The sequence below is a fragment of the Pollachius pollachius genome (genome assembly GCF_949987615.1).
Source record: "Pollachius pollachius genome assembly, chromosome: 13".
Taxonomy (NCBI): Eukaryota; Metazoa; Chordata; class Actinopteri; order Gadiformes; family Gadidae; genus Pollachius; species Pollachius pollachius.
The window spans coordinates 19,582,564-19,596,330 of NC_136946.1; the positions used below are offsets into that span (position 1 = coordinate 19,582,564).

At 48.1% G+C, this 13,767-nt stretch overlaps 1 protein-coding gene across 2 annotated transcripts; it reads left to right on the forward strand.

Annotated features, from left to right (window-relative positions):
• The first annotated feature begins 31 nt into the window (after nt 1-31).
• Nucleotides 32-12,194, forward strand: ubp1 (upstream binding protein 1). Of its 2 annotated transcripts, none has more exons than XM_079749618.1 (16): nt 32-929; nt 3,254-3,405; nt 4,434-4,510; nt 4,604-4,709; nt 4,927-5,033; nt 5,817-5,969; nt 7,594-7,704; nt 8,466-8,573; nt 8,775-8,881; nt 9,184-9,238; nt 9,495-9,588; nt 10,173-10,263; nt 10,364-10,488; nt 10,819-10,961; nt 11,110-11,161; nt 11,311-12,194. In XM_079749618.1, the coding sequence occupies exons 1-16, from the start codon at nt 814-816 to the stop codon at nt 11,346-11,348; spliced, it is 1,635 nt and encodes a 544-aa protein (XP_079605744.1). In that variant the 5' UTR covers nt 32-813; the 3' UTR covers nt 11,349-12,194. The 2 variants fall into 2 exon arrangements, with proteins under 2 accessions (XP_079605744.1, XP_079605745.1); XM_079749619.1 differs by having other exon boundaries at nt 10,364-10,482.
• Nucleotides 12,195-13,767: the final 1,573 nt, after the last annotated feature.

Consider the following 13,767-nt stretch of genomic DNA (forward strand, 5'->3'; position numbering starts at 1 on the left):
AGGCTTCATAGCGACACTGTGTGGTGTGGGAGCCATGTTGATGTTGCCCGATTCCGTATCAACTACTGCACTTTGGGTGTTCACATAGTCGTATTTCACACGGCCGACAGCCGGTGGTTATCGGAGAAGTGCGATGAAAAGCGAAGAGCACTGGATGAAAGCGTACCGTCGGATTCCGTACACTGTTAATTCATAGCAAGTGAAGTTTGCTACGGCAAGTTACATTGTCTCCTCCTAGACAGCCAGCTAGCAACAGCTGCAGCACGGCTACAGGGGATGCGGTGTAGGGACCCGCTCCCTCTAACGTTGTCGCAACAAGGATTTTCTTTATTATTTTTTTTCATTTGCTGCACATTGCCAACACGTGTGGGACTTAATGTGTTTTGGAGCAGGTCCGCGTTTTGCTACGGTAATGTTAGCTTGCTAACTTGCCTCTTTGTAAAGCCTGCTAGCTGGTAGCTAGTATGCTGACCATCAGTTTGTCTCACGACTAACATTTCCTGCGGAGTTTATCCTAACTTCTGGTTGCTTTCAGACAGCTCGCCTGTTTTGTTCGACCGTGGACTGTTTAAATGGATACCAAGTAGTCGAGCAGTGGAGATATGGCGCTTTATCGATGCTGCATGGGATGCTATCGATTCGCCTGTCCAACTTCCCAAGGCACGGTTAACTGGCTTGTAGCATAACTTTGACGTTCACTGTACCGTCACTTCGGTTCAGCAGGAAGCTCATTTGGTCGCTAGCTGTTGAAACCGCCTCGCCATCAAGCTGGCGGCCCTCCGAGTAGAAGCGGAAGAGAAGGAGCTAGGAGCGATGGCCTGGGTGTTGAAGATGGACGACGCCACCATCGAGTCGGGCTTGGTGCACGACTTTGATGCCAGCCTGTCGGGCATTGGGCAGGAGCTTGGGGCTGGCGCCTACAGTATGAGGTTAGAGAAAGCGCAACATGTATGCACAAATATCCTTCACGTTGTATAGTTCTCTCTCGGTAAGCAGAGAACACAGTCACATCGAACTGCCAGGTGGGTAAGTGTGTATCAATGGCCATCTTGACACGTGTGTGCAATGTGCAGTGGACTTGGCTGCCATGCAGGTCCGTGCATCACTGGATCGTCTGTGGGTTTTCCCTTTCTTTCCACTGAAGACGGTTGCCCCTTTGTTTTAGGATTTGGAATGGGGACAAGCAGTGGGGTTGTCATGATCCTGGAACACACACACCTCTTATATTCTGCAAGCATGACCTGTGTTGCAAAGTCACTGCATCATACTGGTTGGGTTTGTGAGTGACAATGCAGGCCGGCAAGACGAGCCGTACACAGACCTGTTCCACAATGACCAGAGCAGTAAGGGGCTACCCCCCCCCCCCCCCCCCACACACACACACACACACACACACACACACACACACACACACACACACACACACACACACACACTGTGATGACATCATCTGATCTATGTCCACCAACACCACCCTTATCTGAGACCATGTGCTGTAAAAAGGGGAAATTTTCCTGTCAGGATAGACGTGCCCGTCAACAGATCTCAAACTCAGACATCATTACGATATCTAACCTGTTAATGGTACAGGATTCCTACCAATAATGCACTGAGGCAGCAATGCAATGAAATAACTAATTTCTAATCATGCATGCTGCCAGATTGTCTCAGGGTATATGGTCACATGATCTCTGTATGTAATCTGCAGCCCGGATCACATGGCCATGAGAGAAAGTGATGTTTTTCTAGCTGTTGGCTGTGTCAGGTGCTTTTGGTTATGTTTTTTTTTGAGTTATTAAGGATTCCCAGAAGTGTGTGTGTGGGGGGGGGGGACTTTGGGTTCCCAGAGGCACAACTGCCTTATCAGTAGCCACCTTACTGGCTCCTGGCATTGGGGTGAGTGTTTATCTGGCCGCTGATGCGTGCACATGTCTGGGAGCCAGCAGAGTGTTGCTCTCGGTAGCCTTGGGGACTTGTGCATGTCTTCTGAAGAGTTTGACACCAGTTATATAACAGTTCGTTCCATGGCTATGGTCTTCCTCTGCCATACATCTTAGATTAGCATGAGGTTGTTTTGCACAGCATAGCATCAAGTGCATTTCGGCGTAAATGTGCGGTGAAAAGAATAACTAATAAAATATGGATGTGTGCGTGCGGTGGAAGGGCTGTCTGGGGTGGGGGTGTCGGGGAGGATCAGCAGCTGGTGGGGACAGTAGGAACGGAATGTCTTGCTGTCAGAGTTGGCTTCTCGGATTTCAGGAGGAAGATGCCGTTTTCTGAGCAGCAGTTCTCCCGCTGCACACACCAAGCTTACCCGCCACACAGAAGGTAGCCTGATCGAGGAGAATGGGGCCCTGCCGCTGTTTCATATCGGGGTCCGCGGAAGCGGTTGAATACTGAGGATTCCTCCGATTGGTTGCGTCTCTCATTGGAGGTCTGCTTCATGTCGCACCAGGCTGGAGGGTGGGGGGGGGGTCGGGCTCAAATTCCACTTTGCACATAATTAATAAGTGACTCTTTACAGCACAGCCACAGACGTACACAGTTCAGAGAACCACCAAGCCTACGCAAAACTCACTTGCGCAAACACGCGCACACAAACGGCAGCACACACAAACCCTCGCGTACACATAGCCCGCTCATACGAAATCACCTGCGCATGCACAAAATCCTTGCATGCACAAACCCACACACAAAAACCTTTCCTCCACATGATGAAGTCCCTGACACTGCTACAGCCTTTGTCAGGGTGAACTAAGGACTGAGTGTGTGTGGCCTGAGCATGTTTTGTCCTTGCCTTGTTAAAGACACCTTACAACAAGACACTGATTCATCACTGTTTAACCTAGCTCTTCATGTTTTCCTCAGCCACAAGGTCTAAATTTAATTCTACCATCTCATTATATCTTGGGTGTTGGTTCTTTTCTTTTTTTAAGTTGGTTAGTTGACCTGTAACTCTGATGGTTGAAATCTGACTTCAGTGTGTGTGTATGCTTGCATTAATCATTTCCAAATTCACATGTGATAAGCAGTGAGAGCGGTGCTTGTGGCTAATGTGTATAATAATAATAATCATAATAATCATCATATTTTCAAAGTATTACCGAACAAGGGTTAATTTCTGGGGTTTCAAAACCTACTGTGGGATCCCCAAGACCCTATGTAGACTAAAAACAATGGCTGTACTGTACCTAAATAGGCATTTCTACCTTTTTCACTCTCTGACTCTGTGCCGGCCTCTCTCCCACCGCAGCGACGTGCTCGCTCTCCCCATCTTCAAGCAGGAGGACTCCAGCCTGCCCGACGACGTCGAGACCAAAAACCTGCCATTCCAGTATGTGCTCTGTGCCGCCACGTCGCCTGCCGTCAAGCTGCACGACGAGACCCTCACATACCTCAACCAAGGTGTGTGTGTGTGCGTTAATGAGCAGGAGTGGAGGGAGTAAAACACCCTCACTGTGCCCAGACTATCCTGCCAGCATGAGAGAGAAACCTGTTCTTCCTGTTTGAGCTGATTCACGTGCAGGACTCACCACATCCATGTCCAGAGTTAGTTGTAATACAAAGGAGACAATTTGAATTTGCATTGGTAGGCTACTCTGTGTACGCCACCATTTTAACTCTAGCTTAATGTAAAAGAGTGTTTGTTGAGTGTAGGAGATGGCTTTTTAGGAGAGGGGAGCAGGGAATGTCTGCCTCCTCATTCCTGCTGTTCTAAATGCGGGTTGTAGAGGGTTGTGTGCTCCAACTGCTTTTTGATGTTTCCCCCAGTGAATGGGCATAAAAGGAGCAATATTCTGAACTTGACGACCCGTAGTTGGCCCCGACACCTGATTGGATGATCGTTGAAGTCCATCTATAAAGCACAAGCAAGCGAGCGGGGTTTCCTTGCTGTTTGACATCATCATGGCACACGTCGCTTTGATCCCCCATGGGGTACTACTGCTTTGCTATAGTTAAACCCAATGGAACATCACTGCCTGGACCAGAGCTGTTGTGTCATCCATTGATTGTCTATGCCAGCGGTTCTCAACTGGTTGGTGGTGACCCATTTGTGGATCACTGGCCTATTTTTTTTTGCTTTAAATGCTATTGTAATGATGTTGCTTGCAGGAGCCATTTTATGCTCAATGCATTGTGATTTTTTTATTGAATGATGTTTGGTTTGAGCTAGTCGTGGTCAAGGTTGGACGGAGTATAGTGTTTTGTTTTTCTCAGCCTCCCATCGTGGGACAGCAGGCCCGAGTGAAGGAAGCTGTGTGTTGTGACTAACGCCCTCAACAGCAGAAGTTCAAGTCCTGTTGTTTCTTCCACTTTTTACCATCGGGAGTCCTTTTGTTGCGTTCAGAGTTTTAGCCAAATCTTAATTTCAAGCGTCTCTTTCAACTCTTCCCCCATCCTGTTCTGTCTCTCGGCCTCCGTCTCTCCCTCAGGCCAGTCTTACGAGGTGCGCATGTTGGACAACAGGAAGCCAGGGGAGTTACCTGAGATACACAACAAGATGGTAAAGGTAAGGCCAACCCACAGGGAGAGGAACACCTACCGTTAGATAACCAGTGTAGTTCTTTACTGTGCGTGTGTGTGTGCTGGTTTGTGTGTGTAGAGCACGGTGCGCGTGGTGTTCCATGACCGCCGGCTGCAGTACACGGAGCACCAGCAGCTGGAAGGCTGGAAGTGGAATCGCCCCGGCGACCGTCTCCTTGATATCGGTAAGACCGCGCCCTCTGCTGTTGTTCATCATCAACGCTGTTTCTCATTGTGGCGAGTTCTCCAAGTCATGTGTTCTCTATCTGTTTTCAGCCATGAAATGGGGGCTGTACGGCAGAGTTTGTCTCCTGCAGTATTTTGTTGTTTGGCACCAGTTGTTTTGTCAAGTCATCTAGAAGTGTGTGTGTGTGTGTGTGTGTCTGTGTGTGTGTTCCTCAGACATCCCCATGTCGGTGGGTATCGTGGAGCCCAAGACAAACCCCTCCCAGTTGAATGCTGCAGAGTTCCTCTGGGACATCAACAAGAGAACCTCTGTTTTTGTACAGGTTTGTACGCACACAGAAACAAGATGGCACCAGTTGTATAATTGCTCATAATTATGACATTGTGTAATCTTGCATCTACACAGAACAATAACATCTAGACAATACCGACCAAGAGTTTTTGCCAGAATGTTTGCTCTTCCTTATCTCTAGCAGAGTCGGGAACCTCCCTGAACTTAGTGGCTGGGGGTGGGGACCAGGAAGTAAACAAACACGTTGAGTGGAGTCGCAGATTAAGCAGCGCGACACACTTGTAAACCAACGCTACAATGCAGTTAATAAAGGAACTATCCATGTGTTCAACCCCAGTAAAGACACTGCTTCTGTCTGTGAAGTGGGCCAGGGCATCGCTTGGCCTTCCTGCAGGCACATCCATCGCCGTACTCTTGAATTCAATACAGTCGTTCTGGCTCGTATTCTCACCCAGATCGGAGGCTTAAAGGTTTATCAAAGTCAACTTCATTGTCAATATCAAAATATGTGCTAGACATATAGAGGCATCAACATTGCGTTTATCTCAACCCCACGCTGCAATAAGAACAAAATAATAAAATAAGATGAGTAATATTTAAAATAGTAACTAAATTGTAAAGGTAAGGAAAAGCTAAATGGTAATGTAAAACAAAAAAAATAATGTTAAGGAGGAATTTTATTTACAATATCTGCAATATGCAGTAAACTGAAGAAATGGGGGGGGGGGGGGTGCAAATGGCAAATTATAAAATGAAGAGGGGCATGTCCCCTGCGACACTCGCCAACGCATACTTATTGTGTGTGTGTATGCAGGTACACTGCATCAGCACAGAGTTCACCCCCAGGAAGCACGGCGGGGAGAAGGGGGTGCCCTTCCGGATCCAGATTGACACCTTCGCCCCCGGAGAGGCGGCCGACTACACGGAGCACCTGCACTCCTCCTCCTGCCAGATCAAAGTCTTCAAGGTAAGCCACGCCCGGAGCCACTTCCCGTACAAAAGGGGGGGGGGGGGGGGGTTCAAGATTCAAGCATCTTTCGTCTGTCACATACAGGATATACAGAGAAATGAGTGGCAATGTTTAAAGGGGTGTGCCAAAAATACAACTAACAATATTGACCGCAAAAAAAAAGAAATAGAAAAAATTGTTGAAAGAAGCGATGTGATTTGCTATAGTGGTAGTGTAGTTGTAGTGTAACAAAACAAGCGTCTGTGTATGGTCGGTTGTAGCACTGGTCGGTTGTAGCAGTTGTTCAAGCCACTCTCCACCTTGTGACAGGTTACTGGGCTCCTCCAACAACCACGTCGTGGCTGTTGTTGATGAATAAACTGGTTTATTGAAGAGGTGTGTGTGTGTATATGTGGGCTGATTTAGCCTTTGTGCCTTGATGAGGGATTGCACCACGGGTGTGCAGCCTCACCCAGAATACGAGTCCAATCTTCCCGACTAGGCCCGGGTGATAATTTTTTCACAGTCCTGCTGGCTTGGGGGAAGAAGCTTTGTCTCAGTCTCTTTTGTTCTCACTGCGTGACTGCAAAGGCGCTTGCTTGAGCACAACAGTAGAGGAGAGTGTAGTTCCACTAGGGCATTCGCCAAACACACTAATCTCTGCAGAGCCCTGCTATCCTGAGCTGAGCTGTTACCAAACCATGCAGCGATGCTTCCACTCAGGAGGCTCTATACGAAGCTCCGGAGTTGGACTAAAGGAACCTCAGGGAAGACGCTTGTCATGGCAACAGTGACCGGTCAGCTACTTCCTACAGGTAGGCCTTCTCACCGTGGTCTGAGGTCAGGCCTTCTCACCGAGGTCAGGCCTTCTCACGAGGTCCGAGATCAGGCCTTCTCCCCGTGGTCTGAAAAGATAACATCAGATCCACATAATATATGGCCGCAGTCTTGAGCCCTGTTCAGGGTGAGGTGGTCAAAGGTGTGTCCGCCCAGCCGGACCACCTGGAGCCCAGCCGTCAGGAGGTCCAGGATCCTGGAACACAAGGGGGTGTTCAGTCGGTGACATGGGAGTAGAAGCTGGACACCATGGATCTGTTATTGCCGGTATGCAAACTGCAGCTGGGTCCGTGAAACGAGGGAGGAGGGCTTGATCTGCTTCGAAGTATTTCATGGCCACAGAGGTGAAGGGCACCAGTTGGTGGTCATTCAAGCTGGCTGGAGAAGCGATTTGGGGAGGTGAGAGGTTGAATGGTGTGGTGAACAGTGGGGCCAGCTGAGCTCGCCCGGACATGCAGTCTGGACCCGCAGCTGTCCTCGACGTGGTGCTCGGACAGTACTTGCTCATCCCCAGCGGTTGAGCTCTCCAGCTGCGCTACCATGGTTATAATTAGCCGGCAAACTAGCGGTGTTGTTGCAAGCCTCAAAAGGAGTTCACGTCGTCAGTCAGGGAGGCAACTGCACTCACAGTGGAGGGGCAGCCTGCCCCTCAAGGCTGTAAGAGTCCGTAGCCCCGGCTGCCGTAGGTGTCTGGTGTCGCGCTGCTTAATCTGCGACTCCACTCACCGTGTTTGTTTACTTCCTGGTCCGTCCCGTCCCGTCCCCCGTCCCGTCCCCCCCGTCCCGTTCCGTCCCCCCCCCCCAGCCAAAGGGAGCGGACCGGAAGCAGAAGACTGACAGGGAGAAGATGGAGAAGCGCACAGCACTAGAGAAGGAGAAGTACCAGCCATCCTACGATACCACTATCCTGTCAGAGGTCAGTCTGTGGCCTTGTTTGGTTGTTATTGATTTATTTCCAGCACATTTTTTTAAAGTGGTAAGACAAGGATTTCAGTGGAGATAAAAGTGTAGGAATTAAATTGAATCATTGTACGTCCAGAAAGGGAGTCTGCAGGGTTAACGTTTTGCTTACGATGAGCCACTTGACTTGCAGAGCTGCGTTAGCCTAGCTTCTGCTCATGTGAGGGGAATGCACTTTAATTACATTCCAACGTCTTTCAATGTGTTCGTGTTCGTCGTCCAGAACGAGTGTCCGTAAGGACACAATGATAATCATAAGGCGTTGTGTTTGTTAGGGTACCTGATGCGACCCTCGCACAAACTTTATTTTTAGCCACTTCTGAACAGGTGTTAGGCTACTGTAACTCTGCAAGTCAATAGAAGTGGCCAAAAACCAAAGCAAACCCGGCAAACGTTCCTTCTGGAGGCACAATGAGGGCTTTGCAATCAAACAACTTGACTTAATCTTGGTAAAACAGGCAAACTCCAGTTTACAGATGTCTTGGCGTATGTGTGTTTGTGTTGAGCGCTGTAGGTTTCAGAACCGATAATACACATCCTCATACATGGATGCCGTATAGGGTGTGCATCTTACAAGTTGACGGCTTTTGTACAAAAAAACACAAACTTGACTTTATAGTTGTGGCTGCATCCTGTCATCTAACCCACTTCATGCAGTGCAATGTAGCATGTGCCCTAGACCTTCTACTGAGCATGTGTGTCCCTGGCCCCGCCCAGATGAGGCTGGAGCCCATCATAGAGGACGCTGCGGACCACGAGCTCAAGAAGTCCAGCAAGCGGACTCTCCCGGCCGACTGTGGCGACTCGCTGGCCAAGAGAGGCAGTGTAAGCGCTTCCTTTTGCTCTCCTTCTTTCTTCCTTTCTTTTTTCTTTTTCTATTTTATTATGTCCGTGTTTCACCTTTCCACTCCTCCCTCCCTCCCCCGTTCCCCGAGCTGCTGGGCTTCCCACCCCCTGATCGTGGGCAGGTTTGACGTCTCCGTGAGAGAGTGACCGTGAAGGAAACGGCTGTGTGTTTTCTTTCAGTGTTCCCCGTGGCCGGACAACGCCTATGTCAGCACAAACCAGGCAGCTACCCCCTCCTTCACCTCCTCCCCCCTCTCCACCTACACAGCCTCCTCGGTGCCAGACAGGTGAGTGGGTGTAGTTTAGGTGTTTTCTTCAGGTAAAAATTGCGTTGTAAATAGCATGGACGTCAAAATGCATTTTATGTTGTATGTTATTATGCGCACAACACAGAAAAGTGTGTTTCTGTGTCTGTGTGTGTGTGTGTGTGTGTGTCACCTTAAAAGAGGTCGGGCTAGAGAGCGAGAGCGTGTGGGTGTGTGTGCGTCATCATGCTTTGACCTTATCGTTTGGCGTGTCTCTGGATCCGCTCCAGCGGTTGGCTGGCTCCCTCTAAACACTCGTCTCTTTCTCTCCCGTTGTGTTGCAGCGAATCTTCGTCCCCCAATCACCAGGCCGACCCAGTCAGCAATGTCAACACAGAGGTGTGTGTGTGTGTGTGGCGTATATTATTCCCTGTGGTAAACACTGGGTGTGAAGTTCCAAATGGAGGCAGTGGACTGTTGCCTGGGTTATGTGTGTGTGTGTGTGTGTATACTGATGGTTCAGTGGACTGTTGCCTGGGTTGTGTGTGTGTATACTGATGGTTCAGTGGACTGTTGCCTGGGTTGTGTGTGTGTGTGTGTGTGTGTGTGTGTGTGTGTGTGTATACTGATGGTTCCTCCTCTCCCCCCGTTGCAGCAGCTCAGCCCGACGGCCTCCATCCAGGACGCCCAGAAGTGGCTCCTAAAGAACCGCTTCAACTCCTATGCGCGCCTCTTCTCCCACTTCTCAGGTACAGGCTGACACTGAGGCACCGCTGCTGGAACAGGTTGATAATGGGGAATCGGGGGACGTCGCCCGTACAGAGATGGGAGAGCAACAACCCAAGATATAATACTTTGGCCTTCTATTTGATTTATATGTCAATTCTGGACCATAAGGTGATTTCAGCTCATCATGGACTAGGTTTACATTCAGGGCTTATAGCAGACGCTTTCATAAGCGATTTTCAATTAGAAGAAAGATAAACAACAATATATCGCTGTCGGTACAGTAAGGATGTTCTTAGAACCAAGTGCCAATCACTTACAATCGCTAGGTTATCCCATTCCCTGTATACAACAAAGAGAGCTAGAATAAGATGCTACACAATGCTAGGACTATTTTTAAGTGCTAGGACGTACAACCTACAATAATTGTGTACATTAAGTGCAAGGACGTACAACATACAAAAGAGTGGTGTTTTTAGCAGAGTTGCTAAGTACTACGTTTAAGTGCCAGCTTTTGCAGGAGTTTAGCAGGAGAAACCTTCCTCTACATGACTTTATTGTGGTAAGGTGACTCCATCTTCCTCTCCACTCCCTCCTCCTGCTCCAGGTTCTGATTTGTTGAAGCTCACCCGGGATGACCTGGTCCAGATATGTGGGGCCGCCGACGGCATCAGGCTCTTTAATGCACTTAAATCCAGGTGTGTTACTTAACCATGACGGTTTTATCATTCTAAACTTTATTTATGTTTACGATACACTTTCCCTAAACAATGTCCGTCTGTCGTCCTGTGCCTGCAGGTCAGTGCGTCCCAGGCTGACTCTGTACGTCTGCCAGGAGTCGCTGAGTGAGAGCCCCCTGCTGGAGAGACGTGGCAACAGCGAGAACGGGGACCCCGGCAGCCCCTCAAGCCTCTACGGTACTAGTCTCTGTGTCTACTAGTCTCTGGTTCTCACGCAAACCCTCTGTGGTGTTACAACTGGGCCCACAACATTTTCTGTACATTGTTTTTATTCTTATCTCCAAATATATTTATGCCTTTTTTGTTGTTGTTATAACTACAGGACTGTAATAATATTGACAAATTTGTTATAACAATTAAATCTACAAATCGTTGTGCTTTGACACCTGCATTCCCTTATTTATATAGTTATTATAGTAGTTAAAGCACATGTGCTCAGGCAAATATAAGAACTGTGTGGTCTTGTTTCAAATAAATCTAACAGGAGTTGCGTGTGTGTTTGTGTGTGCGCAGTGTACCACGCTCTCTACCTAGAGGACTTGACCGCAGCGGAGCTGATTCGCAAGATGGCGTCCGTGTGCAACCTTCCCCTCTGCACCATCAACCAGGTGTACCGCCAGGGCCCCACTGGCATACACATACTACTCAGTGACCAGGTACACACAGACACACACACATTTGCATTTGATGCAATCGCCCCTCCCCATCTGCGCTGTGGTTTCGTTCACATTCTTCCCGTTCTGCTGCTACTGACAGACAAGCCCTCTGAAAGTTCTCCCGCTGATTCTCTGTCCTTCTCTCCAGATGGTGTACAACCTCCCTGACGAGAGCTGCTTTCTGATCTGCTCTCTCAAAGGTAAGGCCAACGCATGCTCAGAGACCAGCAGCACTGGAAGACTCTTCCAAAGGAGGATGATACTTCCTATTTTGAACCCACTTCTGTATGGGATGTGTATTGGATAGAATTCTCTCTTACTGCCAACATTGTCTCTCTCCCTCTACCAGACGACCTCGGCGAGGGTCTCCATCTGATCCTGAAGTAGCGCCATGAAGTGATGTCATCACCAACCACTCCACCCTCTTGTTTTATGAGCAGAAGCTGTTCTTGCTCCTTCTCCTCTCCATGGTACTGTGTCTCTCTCTCTCCCTCTCTAAATGTTCAGATTGCTAGGTGGAAGACAGCAACTGGGCGAAGACGTGTAAATGTTGGAATCTGACATGGGTGTGTCTGTTGTTTCATATTGAAAACACTATTGACAAGAGAGACAGGGAGGAGATGGGGGGAGGGGAGAGCTCTCGGGATGAGAAGTGTGGGTGAGCGGGCAAGGTTTAATTTAATGCCTTTTATTTTTCTTTTGTTTCTGTTTTTGTACGGACTCCTATGTTCAGAGAAAGAGAGGGGGGGATGAGTGAGGGGATGAATTGATGGGGACTGGGTTGGGGTAATACTCATCAATATTCAGCAGCCCATGCACTAGGCCAGTATATTGATGTTCTGCATTGCTGGACCGCTTGCTTACCTTGGTTGTGGGAGCCCCCCAGGCTCTGGTCTCTACATGCCCCACGAGCTGTGGTCCCAAACAGGTGGCTACAGTGTCAGCATTGTAGTGAAACAACTTTTAATCTCCCCCCGCCCCTCGGGTTGTTTTTGGTTTGGTTTCTAATTGGAACGGATGTGGTCCGGGTTGTCGATTGATCGAAGTTGTTGATAAATGTTTCCAGTGTGGATGTTGTCACTGACACTCAAAAAAAAGTGTTTTTATTTTGTTTTTTATTGTTTATAAAAGGTCAGAATTTGCCGATGTCATGTTCTTGTTGTCATGTGGAAAGTAGTCTCGCAAATCAGACTCGAGATAAATATATTAAGTCTAATGGCAGACAATCTCGAATCTGGGTGAACGGGTGTCTCGTTTTATTTTTCGCTTCCCATTTATTTTCGACCAATCGCGTGTCTGGGGACGGGGATGTGCAGACGTGCGTAACATGGAACTGGTCTCTGTTAGAAAGAACCCAATCGGCGGAACCACACCACAACTGATCTGGCTGACCTGTCAACTGGGATCCAGAAGAGGACTGTAACGATAGCATCGTATTCCCCTTGTACATCCTCCCTTGGCCTACAGCAAATGCAAACTCGGCACTGGTGAACAAATTTTACCTGTAGCAGATTGAAAGTCAAGCGCGTCTTAAGAAAACGTGTCTGAACATTTTAAAAGCAAACCTCTATAGCGTCCGCTATAGAAACCTGGTTGTTAAATAATTTTCTGCCCTCATAAATTAGTTTATTTTGGGTCAAATATCTCAATAACAAAAACAGGAAACACTTTGTTGCTCCGCCCCTCGACTTCCTGGTTTCCGGCCCAGGCGCAGTGCAGTCCAAGATTCTGCACTTCTGCATCCAAGAATATGTGGAAGATGCCCTAATGTTTGCCTTCTCCACTTGAATATCTTAAATTATCTTCTTTTTTTTTTTTGCTACACTTTTATTTTTTTGAGTTGATGGATCTCTTAATTGGGAGGCTATTTCTTATATGTTTGTGTGACAATACATTGTTTCTGGTGCCATTTGCGTTTGGTCCACGCCCACGTACATAACTACCTACACACCCATAACATACACCTCTTACCTCCTCTGTTTGCAGTGGTGAGCTAGAAAATATTTATGGGCATCATATACATTATGCCTTCTGGGATTGTGGCCATAACCTTTGAGGATGTTAGTTTTATAACTGCTAGAGGAACGGTTCTAAAGTTAATCTAATAAAAAAATCATAGGAGAAACGATGCGAAACGCCTAAACAAAACATACAATGAAATGGACCAAACAGGTTTTAGATAGGACCGTCTGTGGGGTGTAAACACTAGAAGGTTTCTCACACAGCTGGGGGTAGCTGGGAGCATATGGCGCTATAACAGCTAGAATAGGGTCTGGAGTTGCTTTTTTGTACTGCATGTAGAATATAATGGGAGGCTTAACGGCGGCATCTACTTTCACTAGCATCTGTCGGTGTGTTTGATACAGGTGGCCAATAGGCAGGGGCGTTGTGTGCGTGTATCAAGAGTTGTACATGAAAAAAAATAAGATGGGGGGGGGGGGGGGGGGGGTCTTCCATGTGTCACTCTCACCTCAGCATTACAGAACTATTCACATGGAGCCCTTCTCTTGAAATATGTCCCCTGCCCTTTCAGGAAAACCTCGTCTATGGAGAATGTTTGCGGGTCATTTTTAGTGCTTTTAGTTTATATTTAGGTTCTTGGTATCCTTGAAGTGGACTTGTCATCAGGGTAGCTCTACACCGCCATGATACGTGCCCCCACCACCCCCTGAATGGTAGGTTGGCATGGTAACGGGCTAGTTTGATGTGTAGTAAAGTGTGGGAGGGTGGATCTAAACCGAGTAGGTTTAGCCGGCCTTGCACCGAGCAAATACATGCACACATCATCAGTACTCCTGCGACCACC